Genomic DNA, 17621 nt, shown 5'->3' with positions numbered 1-17621 from the left:
AAGGCATGCCATATTCCTAGAGAAAGAGTTTATTCTAGGAGAGGGTAGTGGAAGCAAACTAGAACTTGAAGAAGTTCAAGAATCCACAGATACTGTTGACCAATTAGATGAACCTGAGTCTGATCCTACACCTATTGATGGACAGACTCTTGATCAGGATATAGAGAACCTTGAGGACACTCCAGCTAAGCGTAAATCAAGTAGGATCATTTGACCTCCCAAAAGATATGAATTCACGATTACTAATCAAGTATTATTAGTCGAGGATGATTAACCCACAAATTACGCAGAAACAAAGTTAAGTGTTGATTCGAAGAGATGGCAAGATGCCATGGAATTCGAAATGGACTCAATGTATGAGAACAAAGTTTGGACTTTGGTCGACCTTCCAGGTGGGATAAAACCGATAGGTTGTAAATGGGTTTACAAGAAAAAGGTCGATGTGGATGGAAACGGACACAAAGCAAGGCTAGTGGCGAATGGTTACACACAAAGACAAGGTGTTGACTTTGATGAAACGTTTTCACCTGTAGCCATGCTAAAGTCCATTCGGATTTTGCTTGCAATAGCTGCATACCATGATTATGAGATATGGCAAATGGATGTCAAAACTGCTTTCCTTAATGGAAACTTACAAGAGGAGGTGTACATGACACAGCCTGAAGGTTTTGAATCCAAGGGAGCTAACAAAGTATGTAAGCTAAATCGATCCATTTACGGATTAAAGCAAGCCTCTAGGAGCTGGAATCTTCGTTTTGATGAAACAATCAAAATGTTTGATTTTATCAAAAATGAAGATGAACCGTGTGTTTATAAGAAAACAAGTGGGAGCGCGGTCGTATTCCTGATATTATATGTCGATGACATATTATTAATGGGAAACGACATCCCAATACTTCAATCGATAAAATTATGGTTGTCAAAGAATTTCTTTATGAAAGATATGGGAGAAGCAGCGTATATCTTGGGAATCAAGATCTATAGAGATAGATCTAAAAGATTACTAGGCTTATCCCAATCTTCGTACATAGATAAAATCTTGAGAAGATTTAATATGGAAGAGTCTAAAAGAGAATTATGTCCCATGTCGCATGGGATTTACCTCTCAAAAGATATGCGTCCTAAAACACATGATGAAAGAAGTCGCATGGATAAGATTCCTTATGCTTCGGCAATAGGATCTATCATGTATGCGATGCTATGTACAAGATCAGATGTTTCATGTGCTCTAAGTGTTACGAGCAGGTTTCAAGCAAACCCTAGTGAGAAACACTAGATAGCGGTTAAGAACATTCTTAAGTACTTGAGAAGGACTAAAGATGTGTTCTTGATCTATGGAGGAAATGAACTGAAAATTCATGGGTATACTGATGCTAGTTTTCAAACTTACAAAGATGATAGCAAGTCTCAGTCAGGATATATGTTTACTCTCAACAATGGAGCGGTTAGTTGGAAAAGTTCCAAACAGGAGACAACCACTGATTCAACAACGGAAGCCGAGTACATAGCTGCTTCTGAAGCAGCAAAGGAAGCTGTGTTGATCAAGAAGTTCATTAATGAACTTGAAGTCGTTTCTAGCATTGTTGATCCCATACCTTTGTATTGTGATAACAATGGAGCCATCGCGCAAGCGAAGGAACCGAGATCTCATCAACGATCCAAACATGTGCTAAGGCGATATCATCTCATCAGGGAGATTATACAAAGAAATGACGTAACGATAGAGCGAGTTCCCACAGATGACGATATTGCAGATCCACTGACAAAGCCGTTGTCATAACAGAAACATGATCGTCATGTGGATGCTTATGGTATTAGATACGTGAGTGATTGGATCTAGTGCAAGTGTTATGCCCTAGATCCAATCGATTTAGGTTGTAAACGCTTTTAATATGTTTAATGCATTTGATTTTGGCGAGATCTATTATTTATTTAAATTAATTTTATGAGAAATAATATTAAATAATAGAATCCAAAGATCCAATTTTAAGTGATCTGTTAATCACAAAGAGTTGTGATTGTTAGATACAAATTACATATAATTGGATCTTGAATAAACCGTGATCGTAAATAATAACGAGATACGGATATCGTTAATACAGTTAGACCATCACGTGTGACATTTCTTACTTGTGAAGTAAGTAACTGATCTCACGAGTTAAGGTGTGGTGACACTTAAATGAACACGTGGATATTTTGTTATAGAACAAAACATTGGAGACCCGCTAAGAGATTCCACATGGATAACTATCTGAGTGTCAGTGGTTAATCTCTAACGTTCGGTAATGAAATTGGTCCTACAACTTGAGGTCATCATAGTACCTTATATGAGGACAATCATATTTTGATAGTGTTGGATGTTGCTCTGCCAAGGGCCGCTAATACGACATCGTTCGGGTATGTCAAGAACCATATGAAGGTTGTAAATGATCAATAGAGAATTCGTCACTCTTAGATAGTAAGAGATTGTGACGTGCATTTGATTCAATTAAGTCAATAACGAAATCCTTGGTCAAGGTGTGCATATAAGTCGAAAAGGAGTTTTCGACTCATATTGACTTAATAGAAGAATGAAAGATATGATCGATAATCGAGATTGACACACTTCCATATCTCGTAGTAGATCGGATCATATTGATAAATGGATTATAATTTCATGGTAAACGAACAGTTTTGATTTTGTCATACCACGTGACATTTTCCGTCACATGTGTTGCCCTGATATATTGCTAGATGTCAATCTGGGACGACGAGTGTGAATCTGTGATAAATTAAAAGAGTGTTTAATTTATCAGTTTTGATTAGATCAAAATAATATTTCACGTCGTTAGGTATCGTGGTCGAAAACCTAATGAGTCGCACACAAAAGAGAATTGATAGGTTGTAAATTTTCAATTGATTAATTTAACAATCGTTGGATAAATTAATTAATTGGATTTGTTATTTATATTCCCGAATTAATTAATTGGATTGATTAATTCACGGACCGAGTTTAATTAAATGGATTAATTAAACAATGGACCGGACCGGGCCGAGTCCGTTTGGGTTTATATAGATATAATGACTAGGGTTTGAGGTCCATTAATTTTTCATTATTCTTGCTGGCACAAGAGGAAAACCCTAGCAGTTGCAGTCTATTCTCTGTGTGAATTTCATTGGAGGTTGGACAATTGGACAGCTGTGGGAGGTAGATTCAAGCTGCTGGAGAGGAATAACGCGAAAGAGTTTGCAAATTAAAGAAAAAGGTATATTTCTTATCACAGTTTTTATCTAAATATAAAATTGAATCTTGAATGGGAATTGAAATTTGTTAAATTTCGCTGTGCATATTTAAGTAAATTCCCAACAACTGTCACAACCATACTTTTGCGCCAAACAAATTTAAATGATGGTAGCCTGGTTTATTGACTTGCCATTCATCAAACATCATTGCTACAACTGATCCAGTCCCAAGTATAAGGCGCTGGAAGGCTGGGATCTCCAATTGAGTCTTGGAAAGCATTTTGTAATGAATCTAAACCCTCGACCATATTTTCAAAACAAAACAATCCAGAAAGCACATTACTTTTAAATATAATTAAACGGTCTCAACATTTAAGCTTTGACATAATATGTTCATTTAACGATTTCGTCCACAAATTGGAAACAAATAATAATAATAATAATAATAATAAGTTCTTGTAATGGAACTCCTAAACTATACAATTCTAAATCCAGCCACTTTTTTCCTTGAAATTCCGTCATAAAAGATGAACATTGTTAAATGGAATAGTTCAAAATGGTGGCTCATTTGAGAATATGAATCTTTAAATTCCACTGTTGACTTGAACTTTAGACGGATCAAACTATTTGTTTGAGCTTTTGGGGCTCTAGTAAGTTATATTAAAATTCAACATTACTTAGAGGAGTAGTCGAAACCCTTAAACACAATATTTTCGTATCTAGTAAGTGTAGTTTCTACATTTATTTGGAATCCTAAATGAAGAAATTTTCTTATTCTTTGAACGGATTAGTACTTAATTTGTTATTTATTGCTTTTGTTAGGAAAAATTCATGTTTCGAAGAAGAATTGGAACAAAAAACAAAAACTGGCTAAAATGAAGCAAATCCAAAGTTTGAGGACTAAAATGTAAATACTCAAAAGTTATTTCGGACCTCACAATGAAGATTTGAGAGTGCTCAGGGTCAATTGGATGAAGAAAGAAGTCAAAGGAATGAATTATAGTCAAAATATTATCATAAATAAACTTTCAATCAAAAAAGTTATGCTTCGAATTTCAACCTTATATTGAAACCCAATTTTGACATAGCAAATATTCGAATTAAGAAGATAATATCTGCATAAGAATTGTAGCCCTTTGAGTAGGCTTTTCCAGTGCACTTTGAATCATCTTAGTTAGATATCGGAAAAGAAAGTTATGATAAAAAAAAAAAACTGAAAACTATTTGGATGTCAAAAATTAGGCAAGGCGCGCGTACTAGCCTATAAGAGAGGCGTGCCCCCCAGCCAAAAATGAGGCGACTGTGGCACTCTAAGGCTTCCAAGCACGTGGCTTAGATTACACTAGGCGCACACCTCAATGTTAAATGACGAAAAAGTCTAAAGTTTCCTTATTTTATTTTGCTAAGCAACTCCTTCGCATCCTATAAATAGGAGAACACATTTAGACCTAAAAGGGGATGATTATAAGCCGACTTTTGAGGGAAATAGGGGGAATTTAAATTGAATAATGAAGAATTCAATGCTTGGATCCAAATTTGAAGGCATAAATTGAAGTTTTCAGATTTCCTTCATAGTTTAATGATTCGGGTGATGACTTTCTTTTATTTTCTTTGTAATTCTTACATTAATATGCTAGGTTAAAATCTTTTGTATTGAATGGATGATAAAACTCTTTGATTCTTAATTTTTAATTTGAGACTCTATATTTTATCTTAGTTCTTACATTGTGATTCCATTAATATGTATAATTACATTGTTTTAATATTTGTGCACCATTAGGATAATAAGTTGCTTATACGTAGTGTTAGAAAATTCACGATAAGTTGAATACTATTATTGGAACATACGGACAATAATTATTAGGAATAATAGTTATGGCATGTACGATCATATGTGATAATCTTAATGATCAATGCATTTTTACCATATGAATTCGGATTAGGAATAGAATTGTCTCGTGTTAATCATATATTTATTATATCTTAGGAAAGAATAGTAAATAAAACAGAAATTATCGATCGTCAAAATTACATGAATTGGGTCAATTATCACTTGTTGAAAATTAGAACTAAGAGTTGACGAGTGGAGTTGGAAATCCAATACATTCACCCACATTTGACTTTTAAACCAATTATTATTAATTTCACAAGTTTTTGTTATAAAACATAGTTAGTTACCGATCAAGAATCTTTTATTACATTCACGAATTGAAATATATCAAACATACTAGAATTGAGCCTTATTCCCTGTGGGACGATAACTATCTCATCACGATTATTTCGTATACAATGAACTCGTACCCTTGCGGGATTTTGTCGAAGAGTATCTAATCGATCATGGGACTTTACCTTAACAAGGGAGTTTCCCATGATTACTTTTTAAGAGCTGGTTTTTAGACTACAACATTTCTAAAATCGAAAACTTTTGAATCTCCCATCTCTGCTGTTGGTTCCTTCTGTTAGAGCATATCTGATTAAAAAGACTTCCTTCGCATTGATGAGAAGGGTTGAGTCTTCAGAAAGCCTGAGAGAAACAATGATGTTACTGCATATAACCTTGTAAAATTTTCATAAGGAGGTAACACTGCCTTGAAGAAAGGCTGGTCGCCCATGTAAATCTTTAATGAACGTTTTTTGCTTTCTTCCAACTGAGTAATCTCGGAAGTACCAGTTAATGTAGAAAGAAACTTCGACGAAAGGAAATCGATCAATAGGATAATTTCAGAGCAGCACTGCAGGTGGAGGGTTATCTATACACTAAAGAATGCATCACGTTTTACTTCAGTTAATCCATTACAAGCTCTTGAAGATATCCATTTTTTGTCATCAAGATCATCTTTGTACTGGTGATTCGCGTAATAATAATCAATGCACGATTAAGGATATGATGCTCGAATAGTAGGTGGAAGCTTTGTTACAAAATTACGAGGCTAAGCTAGCTCGCATAGTGAAAATTAAGAAAATTTACAATACAAGTCCCTTTTTACATGATAGATCCCTCAATTTAGTTTTTAGTAAATAATCACGGGGGAAGGTAGAAGAATTTCAATATTGTAACTCAGAACTCTCTTGAAAATCTGTAAAACGGTATAATAACTAAGCATGCATTTGGTTTGTGCATCAGTTTTTTGTTTTTAGTTTTGAATTTTTTTTTTCTATTTTCCGTTTTGAGAGATATTATTTTAAAGGGTAATTAACACAAAACGTCCTTACCTCTAAATGCTATTGAGCAAAATGTCCTTACATTTCATTTTTAGTATTTTCACCCTTATTTTTACCTTTTATTGTGAAAAATTTCATTTCATCCAATTCTCAATAAAAAAAATATAAAATGAAAAATACACCCTCTTATTTAAATAATAAAAAAAGAAAAGAAAAGAAAAGAAAAATTAAAGAACAAATTGCAATTATATTTCCAAACATTTTAAAAATTACAAATGAGTCCAAATAAATTATTAAAAGGATAATTAGCACAAAACGTCCATACCTCTCAATAGTATTGTGCAAAATGTCCCTTCCATTTATTCTTTGACATTTTCATCTTTATTTTCATATTTCATTGCAGAAATCGTCATTTTTATCCTTTTTTCTATTAAGAGCTATAAAGAGACGAACATATCCTTCTATTTAAATAAAATAAAGAATAAAGAATAAATTGGAACTATACCCCAAAATTTTCAAAAAAAATTTGCAAATTAGTTTTAAATAAATAATTAAAAACAATTTTTTTTTTTTTTTAAGAAAAAAATCACTGAAAAAGTGCCAAAAGTTAGAGAACAATTAAGAAGAGAAAAGAAGCCGTGTTGAAATGTCACAGACTTGTTGATTTCAAGTTCTATAGATGTTATGACCATTATAGAGAAAAATGCAAGCACATAAGAATAAATTTTTTTCACCTCTATTTTTCTCTACTGTTATAATACGGCAAAATTTCATTTGCAGCAATATAATTGTTTATATTTCAATTAGATAACTTAATTCAATTTTGTTCAATCGGTAATTACACTTCAATTCGATTTCAATTATGCTACTCCATAATTCCATTAGTTGGATAAAATAAAATCAATCGCATGACAATCAATAAAATGATGTCTGACATTTATTTTAATGAAGTTGTACTTATTTCATGTCAGCAACTAGCAATTTTGTGTGAGTATCATTTTTTACTGTCACGTCATCAATTAATGTTTTCGTCTTAACTATGAATTTAGCTACTCATAATAATGAAAGAAAAACAAAAATTATAGTGTTTATAATCGGGTTTTGAAATCTTGATTATGGAAAAAATTGGATCTTGCACCAAGAATCTTCTTCAACCTCAAAAGTTTTAAACCCCAACTTTTGCTCTTTGATCTTGATGATTATGTGTGTTTTCTCCATTGATTTTGCTCTCTAATTCTCCAAGCTGTGTTCTATGTCTCTCATGTGGAACTCATTCAATTGCCTCATTTCTTGTATTTATAGTTGCCCTCACATTTTTAGTTATTGTAGGGTTTCTATGTGCTTTAGAAGGCCAAAATTTGCGCCGTAGGTAAGCAAGTGGTGCCTCGGCACCATGGGAGTGGCACTGCGGTGCCACAACTCTGAAATGTGCACTTTGGCGCCACCTTTCAGACAAAACTCAATACTGCACATCTTCTAGTATTTTTATCATAATTTTCTTTCTCGATATCCGATTGAGGCAATTCAAATTGGGTTATAAAGATAATTGAAAGGGCTACAATTTTGCTAGAGGTAGCATTTTTTTCAATTCGAACGTTCACCATATCAAAAATGGGTATCAATCTCCGACTAAAAATCTAAAACATATTTGTGCAATTAAAAATGGATTTGTAAAACATTTTGATCATATTTTACTCCTTCTTGACTCTCAATTGACCCTTGGCATTCTCAAATCTTCATCGTAAGGTTCGATACAACTTTCGAGTATTTACACTTTAGTCCCTCACAATTGGATCTTGCCATTTTCGCTTCTTTCTTTCAATTCACTTCCTTTCATCGAGTTTCGTCTAATAAACAAAATATACAATAACTATAATTTTTCAAAAAGACTATAAATATCTATATTTTTAAGTTCAAATAAGTGTATAAAATACACTTATCAAACGCGCTGCTTCAATAGCTCTATATAAAAGACAACCAACTCATTTTACTTGTCATCATATAATTAACCAAGTAAAGGAACAAAGAAAAAGGTAAATATGATGGCGATGAACCCAACTACTACCCACATTGTAAGTTCCATAATTACATTCGGGTTTAACTTTATCATTATCCTTTGTTCTTTGGCGCATGCCTATGCCTTTTTCTTCTTTGCTTATGGTGTACTTCTTCTTCCCATCATATTTCCCACTTGATCATCAATCCTCTTCAAGCTCAAAATTATTATAAATTATACATTTCGACATACTTGTCGTGATAGAATGTCAAAGGTATTCTAAATATAAAGTGTGATCGATTTCAATAAAAATATATTTAAAGAGGAGACACTCTGATTTCTTAAAAAATAAGTTGTTGAACGTAATGAGATTTTTTTCTTGAAAGATCAACATAATTAAAAAGAATCTAAATTCGTGTATATTGTTTATTTTAGTTATGGAGACATGAAATTTCATTTCTTAGTGAGCTCTAAATTGATTGAATTATTATTTTGAACTTGTTGGACCTTGGTATCATATTGAGACTTATAGTGTCAAGAATAGTTTAATATTTCATTAAATTTTTTCTAATATTAAGTTAAAACATATAAAATTAAATACACTAATCTTCTGACTTTATAAAAATTATGAAAATAAAAATAAAAATATATACATGAAAAAGACACTGAAAAGGTTTGAGCCTTTTTATATTATCAATTTTTAACTACTTTAGTTTGTGGTGGATATTGGAAAATAATATGAAAGTGAACAAACTGAAAACTACTTTGGCCGTCCCATTCAGGCACCCTTATTTCACCAATCTTTTTCACCGAATAAGTAGTTATGAAATTCTATTTGATAGTCTTATGAAATTCTATTTGATAGTCTTATGAAATTCTATTTGATAGTCTTATGAAATTCTATTTGATAGTCTTATGAAATTCTATTTGATAGTCTTATGAAATTCTATTTGATAGTCTTATGAAATTCTATTTGATAGTCTTATGAAATTCTATTTGATAGTCTTATGAAATTCTATTTGATAGTCTTATGAAATTCTATTTGATAGTCTTCCATTCTTTTTATAACGAATGTGTTTGACATGCAAATCACACTAAGTATTTAAGTTAGTTGCCGGCTTCATTTTACTTTTATTTTTTATGCATCTTACAGGTGAAATATACAAATATTTAATGATCAATATCGTTACCTACTGCAATTTAATGATTTCACTGTGTGAAAATGGGGGTGCGTCTACGAAATTAGTGCTTACATCATAGCACGAATATCACCACACAAGGCTATTGCATGAATTTAACACGTTACATACAAGTATTTGTCATTTTATATTACAATTTAGCTCCTATTTGGTATATATTAAAATCAGATTTTTAGTATATTTTGATAAAAATTAATGAAATGTATGATTAAAAAGTTGTGAATCCCATAAAATGTATGATTTAAACTAATTGTTGACTTTATCTTGAGAAATCAAATTTTGATCTCTATGAATCAAGGACTTAATATCAAAGTAGTTGGGTGGGTGGTTGACTTAACAATACATACTTGCATCATTTAATTATTTCATTTTCAATTTATAGCATGACACCTGTATTTGTACGCTAAGTATAATTATGAAGTGATTAAAATGTAATTCTATAATCAAATATTTGGCATATAATACACAAGAATTCAACAATCAACTTCATTTGTACAACAATTTAATGGGATTTAAGTAAAAAAAAAAAAAACTTTTTGATATGAATAAAAAAAAAATCTATTCTATTTGTTTGAAAAAATTTCAACAAAATTAGTAATTTAATATATTATTCCTCTCTTCATAACTTTTTCTTATTAAGCGAGAGGGAATAACAAGATTAACTAGCAAATTTAAAATTTAAAATAAAAAATAAAAGGGAAAAACTTGTGAAATTATTCGCTCAAGAAAGTCTAAAAACATCAATACATGCATATAATAGAAGTGAATAACGTTATAGACTTCCTTTGTATAATTAAAACCTTAATAAAAGGAAAATGTCATAAATATATAAAAATGAAGAAGAAAATATAATTACGAATTAATTGACAACATCAACCTCGGTGGTGCAAGACAGCAACCTCCGGAAAATGGAAACCAAGGCAGCGCATGAAACTGCTTTAGCCCTTCTAAACCCTTTGTATTTCCTCCTTCCGCCACCGCTTCCGCTGCTGCGATCGCCATCACGGCCACGAGGCTTTCTTTTTCTTTTATTATCCACCGCATGCTTCTCTTTTCCTCTTCCAAGGCACTTTATGGTCTTCTCGTCATTTTTATAATCTTCTTCCCTTGAGAAAGTGTAGCTTCTTAAATATAATTGTCTGCATGAAATACTGTCCACCACCCGGGGACGGCCGTAGGCGGAGCCTCCGCCGCTGCTTGGGACATTCCGGTCTGTTTTAGAGCTCACTGATCGTACAAACTCGGCATCGGATTCCGGCCACTTGTAGAGGTTCACGTAGGTGGCTCTAACTGGAACACGGGCATCGTTAATACAGTTTGAGATGCATGTAGAGGCCATTTTTTCCGGCCAGTCTATCTCAAGAAGGTGCTTAAGAAATAAGAAAAAGTTAGTTTATGTGTGTGTGAGAGAAAGAGAGAGAGAGAGAATTGGGATCTCTTTTGTTTTACTGCGGTTTTATGTGTTTTGGAGTGGCCGATTATAGAAGCAGGAAATGATATGACATCATGGGAGTTTATGGCGTGGATGGAACTTCTAGACTTCTCGGTTATACTTAAAAGTAACTTTTTGAAATTAAACCCCCGTTTGTTTCTTATTTTTGAAAGAATGAAAATGAAAAATATAGTCGTTACGGGTCCCACACAATAGATAGAAATTCAAATTTGATGACTTGATGTGATGAATAACGATCATATTTTTCATTTTAATGAAAAAAGAATGAAAACCAAACAGGGGCTAAATTCTGAATGCTAGTAAAGAGAATAGAGAGGAGGTATCATTTTTTTTATCCAAACATAAGAGAATATGTTGAAGACGCTTTTGACTACATTCATGGGTTTTGCTGTTCATCCAAGGCCACATGGACCCTAGACGTCAGCCAATAGGAGGCGCCACAAGCGCTTGTGCCCCCAGTAGAATTTCTCTAACTTTTACTTTGAACTCTTTGTCTTTAATTTTTTTATTTTACATTAATTTGAAGGTCATGCAGAGCCCCTTCAATTTGCAATTTTTCTTTTTTCTTTTTTTTTTAAAATCTCAAGTGTTAATTAAACTTGCCAGCTTTATTGATTAAATTTAAAGAAAAACGGTAATTTTGAAGGTGGTTTTAATTTACTTTTAAGCACAATTAAAGATGCTTGGATATGCTTTTTTTTGTTGTAAGAGGGAGGAAAGCTTTAGTATATGATTAATCCTAATTTATAGTGTCCATTTTCATTATTGACTTGTGTATATATTCCATTATAAGAATAATAAATTTAGTAATTTATAATAACCACAAATCTTCAATTTCTCTACCTAAATCATGGAATATGTCTAAGTAACAATAATAATTAAATTGTCTCATATATGATAATGTAATATAATTTTGAATGTCTACTATAAGTAGTATCAATAAGTTATTGTTGTTAAGTATGGTACTTGTCGCTTACCATAAGTCGATAATAAAGTGGTCCATAACTTAGCCCCTGTTTGGTCACCATTATTTGGATTTATGCTCGGGGGAATAGTATTTTATTTTTTTAAGATTGTGTGGTTGAAAAGTTTTCAATTTGAGTGTAATATTATTTTATTAAAGATTATGTGGTTGAAAGTAGAAAGGAGAAAAAATTAAATTGAATTGAAGAGTTTTAAAGGGGGCCAAACGAGGCTTAATATGTTTTGTAGCTCTCTTTTTACATGGTTATATGCATTGATCGACCATATCTTTTGCTTATTTTCCTATTTGTCTGGATACGTCTGGATTTTTTAAATGAAAAAAAAAAAAAGGGTGCTTGGACATACTTTTATATTGTAAGAGAGTGAAAAGATTAGTATATGATCGATTTTAAGTTAGCGTGTCCATTTTCAGTTATAGACTTATATATTTTTCTATTATATGATAAAGAGAAAAGTCCATTTTCCCTACAAAAATCGTGTAATATTTAAATGATTATAATATAATTAACAATGGAATCGTAAATGAAATGTTGTATTTGTGTGACAAAAAATATTCATTTCAAATTTTATTGACTGTTGAGGACAATCAATTATCAATTTAGTATTATTATTAGTTAGTTAAGTATAATTTAAGCTAATCACGATGAGCACACGCAGTCTCAAACCATATAAACAATCAAAGTCCAAAGAGATAATCCTTATTAACTAAAATAATGCAAAAAGCCAAGTTGGTAGTGTAAATTTAAAAAACCCTTTTCCAGCCTGCAGAATGTCCAAAAATGAATGTTCATCCAAACTTAGTCAAGTTCAATCAAATTTAGTCAACAAACAACCAAACTTCAGATGCAAAATTTAGAATCTTATTTTGCTCCTTATATGTGAAGAAGTCTTTTTGAGTTAGTGTATATTACATACATTCATTCACGTTTTCACATTTATGTGACTAAAATTGAAGTTGCAAAGTGGATTGAATTACTCTTAGACTTTATAAGATCTACCCAATAGCCGCATGGACAAGGTGAACAAATCACCTCAAGCTAAGATTTTAAAATTTGCCCCAAGTAAAAAATTTGCCGAAAAAGTGAGTAACGAATGTGCGGGGGATAGGCTTGCTTCTTCCTAATGATAAAGTGGTCCTCCGTCTTGTTCATTACCAGTTCACCTAGTGCTACTTTCATAAATGTTGCGCGAAGAGATATTAGCTGTAAGGGCCTATTAACTTTAGCAATTATACTTGATGGCAAAAAAAAAAAAAAAATACCTTAGTCTCGAAGGACAATATAGGTATGTAAAACAAAGTTAATAATGTGAATTGGCTATGATCATGACGGCATTCGAATCATTCTCAATTAGTATCAGAATTCAACTTAAAATATCTTACAAGACAACCTTGAGTTCAAATCTTGTAGAAGGTCAAAGAAAATCGTAAGGAATTAAAAGAGTAGATATTATCCCGAAATGGACAGTATATAAAATATAACGGATTGGACATGATGATCGGGTCGCATTTGCCCTCTTAATCTTGGTCATAAGGCTTGAATCGTTATAAATTAGGTGTTAGTCTATGGTTGGCACCGGACAGGGGTTGGAGGATTGATTGATTGGAAGTTGGAACTTGAGTTAAATAGGGTTTTTGGGTTCCAAATTGAATGGTGGGGAAATGGGAACTGAGAACTAAGATTTTGTAATGGTTTGGGACCTTCTAGTTGGATAAGTTCATAATTGATTTTAATTGGGCTAGAAAAGTTCGTGGCTATGGATCTATGGGCGGATTAGTGTGCTAGAACCTGAGTTGCCAGTATAAAATTTTGTGATAATAAGAAGATCTAATACATTTAGAGATCCAATTTCATAAATCATAGGATAGGTTTGTTATTTCAAAATTTAAATTTTTTTAATTAATTAATATATTTTAAATATTAATAATTGTATTACGAAATTAAATATGTATATTCATCCCAAACCCTAAAATTCAATTACCACTCTCCTCTCACTCTTTCTTCTCACCCTCTCTACGTACCCCCTCTCACTGTTCCGGTGTCCCTACCTCTCCTCACTGACCCCAAAACCCACCTCATTCGACGACGATAGGTGGCGGCACATAGCGAGGCGACGAGTGGAGCCTAACAACAATGCCTCATTGCTGAGCACAACACTCACAACTTTGCTATTAGCACGATGGTAGCGATAATGGCACAACAACGACTCAGTGGTGGGTGTTAGTGTGATGTTGATCGTTGTGGTGTTGGTGTTTGGTGTGGTGTCGAAAGAGTATTTTGTTGCAGATCGTTGTGACGATCCACCACCACCGTAGCGGCACAATGTCGCTCTGAAGCAACCAACGTTGCTGTTGGGATCAGGTCAACCGGATATGGGTTTATAAACAATGGTTATACAGTGATTTTGGATATGATTTTTTCGATAGTTGTTCAATTAATTTGGATTTGATTATGTGGTGGTTGTGGAGTGATTTTGGAGTGTGTTTGTTGGTAGTGGTGGTGTTGCAGTCAGGGAAGTGGTGGTGGTAGAGGTGGTTCTGACGAAGGCGGTGGTGGTGCTAGAGGTAGCCATGTTCGATCATGGTGAGGTGGTGGTGGTTGTGATGGGGTTGATGAGGAGGTGATGGTCATTTAATCCCTAATTTTTGTGGTGGTGGTGGTGAGGTGATCGTGGTGCTCGCTGTAGCATCAAATTGGGATGTAGTTATTTGTTATCGAGGTTGCAATTGGCTTTTCTTGAGTTTACAATATTTGCATTCATAGCAATACAGTTCGTACTGTTTTGCTGGTTGGTAATCACTTTTGGGAGGAGGTGGTGGTAGTTCTGGTGGCGATGATGATGGTGCTGCTACTGGAGGCAGTAGTGAGGTGGTGGTCACAAATTGTTTGGTTGATTGTGATCATTAAATTGGTTAATTTGTGATCAATAAACAATATATGATCAATAAAAAAAGATGAATTGTCACAAAAAAATGATGTGAAACCTAAAAAATTGTTAATTTGTGACCGAGTTGTGACTTATAATATTTATGATTTGTCACCAATAAATAAATCATGACTTATAATTTTTTGATTCGTAACCGGTGATCAAACTGTGACATAAAAATTTTGCATTGTGATCGTAAAATAATTTTTGACATAAAATTTCTTATTTTTGAACCAAAAATAATAAATGAATAACTAAATCGTTAATTTGTGATCAAATTGCAAAGATCTATTACTTAAATATATTTAATTAATAAATTAATTAGTTAATTAATTAAATCATAAATAAATTTTATTAAAAATCTGATTTTTGAAGTTTGAAACGTGTTTTCTTGATTTTGAAATGTGTAATACTTAAAATCTTATGAATTTTTCCTAAAAAAATTTTGAAGTTCACGATGGATTTGGAATGGAGCTGGATCGGACTACAACTTAGTCCAACCCCTATACCCACCCGTTAACCATAATTTGAATGAGCAACTTACAAAAATACCCTTAAAATTAGCAATTATTTGAAAATTCGTATGCGACATTTTTTAGAAGTAAAAAACACTGTGTAATATTGAAAAATGACACAATGTCACTTTTAAAAGTTAAATATCATATTTTTATTAAAAAAATGACATACAATATTACTTTTATTAAAAAGCAATATTTGTCACTAAAAATTGATAAATCAAGAAGTTGACTAAAAAAAGGAATAAACACTAAAAAAAATGACAAAAATTCAAAAAAGTGATACAAATTAAAAGAAAAGGTGACACTGATTAAAAAAGTGACAAAATAAAAAAGGAAAAATTGTAGCAGTGGTCCTTAACCTTTCACGTTTTTACAGATTTTACTCTACTCTTCATTTTGTGCCAACCACGGTTCCAAACCTTTAAAAAATATGCACTTCGAGTTCAAATGGATGGAAACCGTCCATTTAACCGTTAGTTGACTAATTTAAAAAGGTAAAAGAGTAACTTTGCTATTTAACAATTAAAATAAATAATTAAAACAAAATAAAAATAAAATGAAAAATAAAATTCATCTTCTTCTTCACCCCTACACCACCACCCAAATCAAAGCCACCTCGTCTATCTAGGTCCAACAGATTTTCACACACAATGTTCAAGTCACGAGGCGAGTCTCCACTGACAGTTTCTACTCCAGCTCCTGTAAGTTCTCCATCGATAACTTTTACCCTGGCTCTTGTAAGTTCCCCACCAACAGCTTCCACCCTAGCTCCAGTCTCCAGCATTTTCAACTCCCAAGGTGACAACACCACCAGCTTTGACTTCAGCTCCCTCGATTGAGACCCCAACTAATGCTTCGGCTCACAGCAAGAAAAAAAAAGCAAGAAGCACACTTCACCTTTACCTGCTCTAGCTTCGGAGCTAATGAGCCCACTCGCACCTCCAACTAAAGCCCCCAGACCTAGCGCCAATTCCATCTCCCCAGGTCCTACATCACTTAACGATGAGGTATATTTATAAATTCTGATTCCTCACCTAATTTTGTTTTGGTTGTGATTTGGTCGGTAACGTGGTGTGAGGAAGATAACCTTGTGTTTGATTTTTTGTTTTTATTTAACTTCTCCTTCCTTATTATAATTAATTGTATTTTTAGTGAAATTTACAAAGTTACAATTTTGCCCCTTATTATGTTTGGTCAAATTTCACTATTGTGGTCAATTAACGGTTAAATGGACGGTTTCCATCCATTTGGACTCCGTGTTCATATTTTTAAAAAGTTTGAGACTGTGAGTGTCACAAAATGAAGGTTATGATAAAGTTTGCAAAAATTGAAAGGTTAGGGACAGCTGTTGCAATTTTTCATAAAAAATGACAATTTTTTTTTTTTTTTAAAATGGACACGAATTCAAAAAAAATGACATTTTTATAAACAATATTACTCATTTTTTCCTCCTCCTGTAATTTATAAACATTTTTATAAACATCCACCAAACACGTTTCAAGTAATTAACGGGAGCCGTTGAGCATCGGGCATCAGCATCAACCTGCAAAATGTGTCCGATACTCCAAACTCCGTCGCTTAACCACTAAATTGCCATTCTTTCTCTGCGTGCTTCCTCCAATTTCCACACCTCCATCGTCAAACCCACAATGCTCATGTCGCCTTACTTCCTTTTTTTGCCAAAGCATACTCTCGAAATTGTCAATGGAAAAATTCAGATTCCAGGAACGTCACAAATGGGAAATAATAGACAAAATTAGACAACAAAAATTGAATTTCAAAGCCAAAAGTATGAATGCATATCCCATACCAGATTACTTTTCCCAATTATTCTAGAGAGAGATGAAAGAGAGAGGAATATATAGAGATAAAATAGAGAAGAAAGTATAAAATAAGAGCGTTAGAGTTTAATTTAATGAAAATATGCAATATTTTATACTTTGTAATAACTTTTGAGATGATTTTTCAAAGCACTCTTATATTCATGGTATATAGTCTAATTTCCTCTATCTGAATTGTATATTAATTTAATTATAGTTCTCATTCATCTTAAGAATTCAATATTAAACACTACGTACTATTGTTATTATTATTATTATTTTTTTATCAGGTGAATAAATTTGTATTGACAAAAAATGAGTACAACTATCTGGGTATAGAAG

General features: G+C 32.7%; 1 protein-coding gene across 1 annotated transcript; it reads right to left on the bottom strand.

The window, feature by feature from the left end:
* Nucleotides 1–10338: 10338 nt before the first annotated feature.
* Nucleotides 10339–11034, bottom strand: LOC111371205. The gene has a single exon (XM_022993102.1). It carries the CDS (start codon nt 10916–10918, stop codon nt 10439–10441), a length of 480 nt encoding a protein of 159 aa, XP_022848870.1. The 5' UTR covers nt 10919–11034; the 3' UTR covers nt 10339–10438.
* Between the last annotated feature and the right edge of the window lie 6587 nt (nt 11035–17621).

The sequence above is a fragment of the Olea europaea genome, chromosome 22 (assembly GCF_002742605.1).
Source record: "Olea europaea var. sylvestris chromosome 22, O_europaea_v1, whole genome shotgun sequence".
NCBI classification, from domain to species: Eukaryota; Viridiplantae; Streptophyta; class Magnoliopsida; order Lamiales; family Oleaceae; genus Olea; species Olea europaea.
Note: the sequence above shows the minus strand (reverse complement) of the source record. Positions and strands in the feature narration are given on the sequence as shown.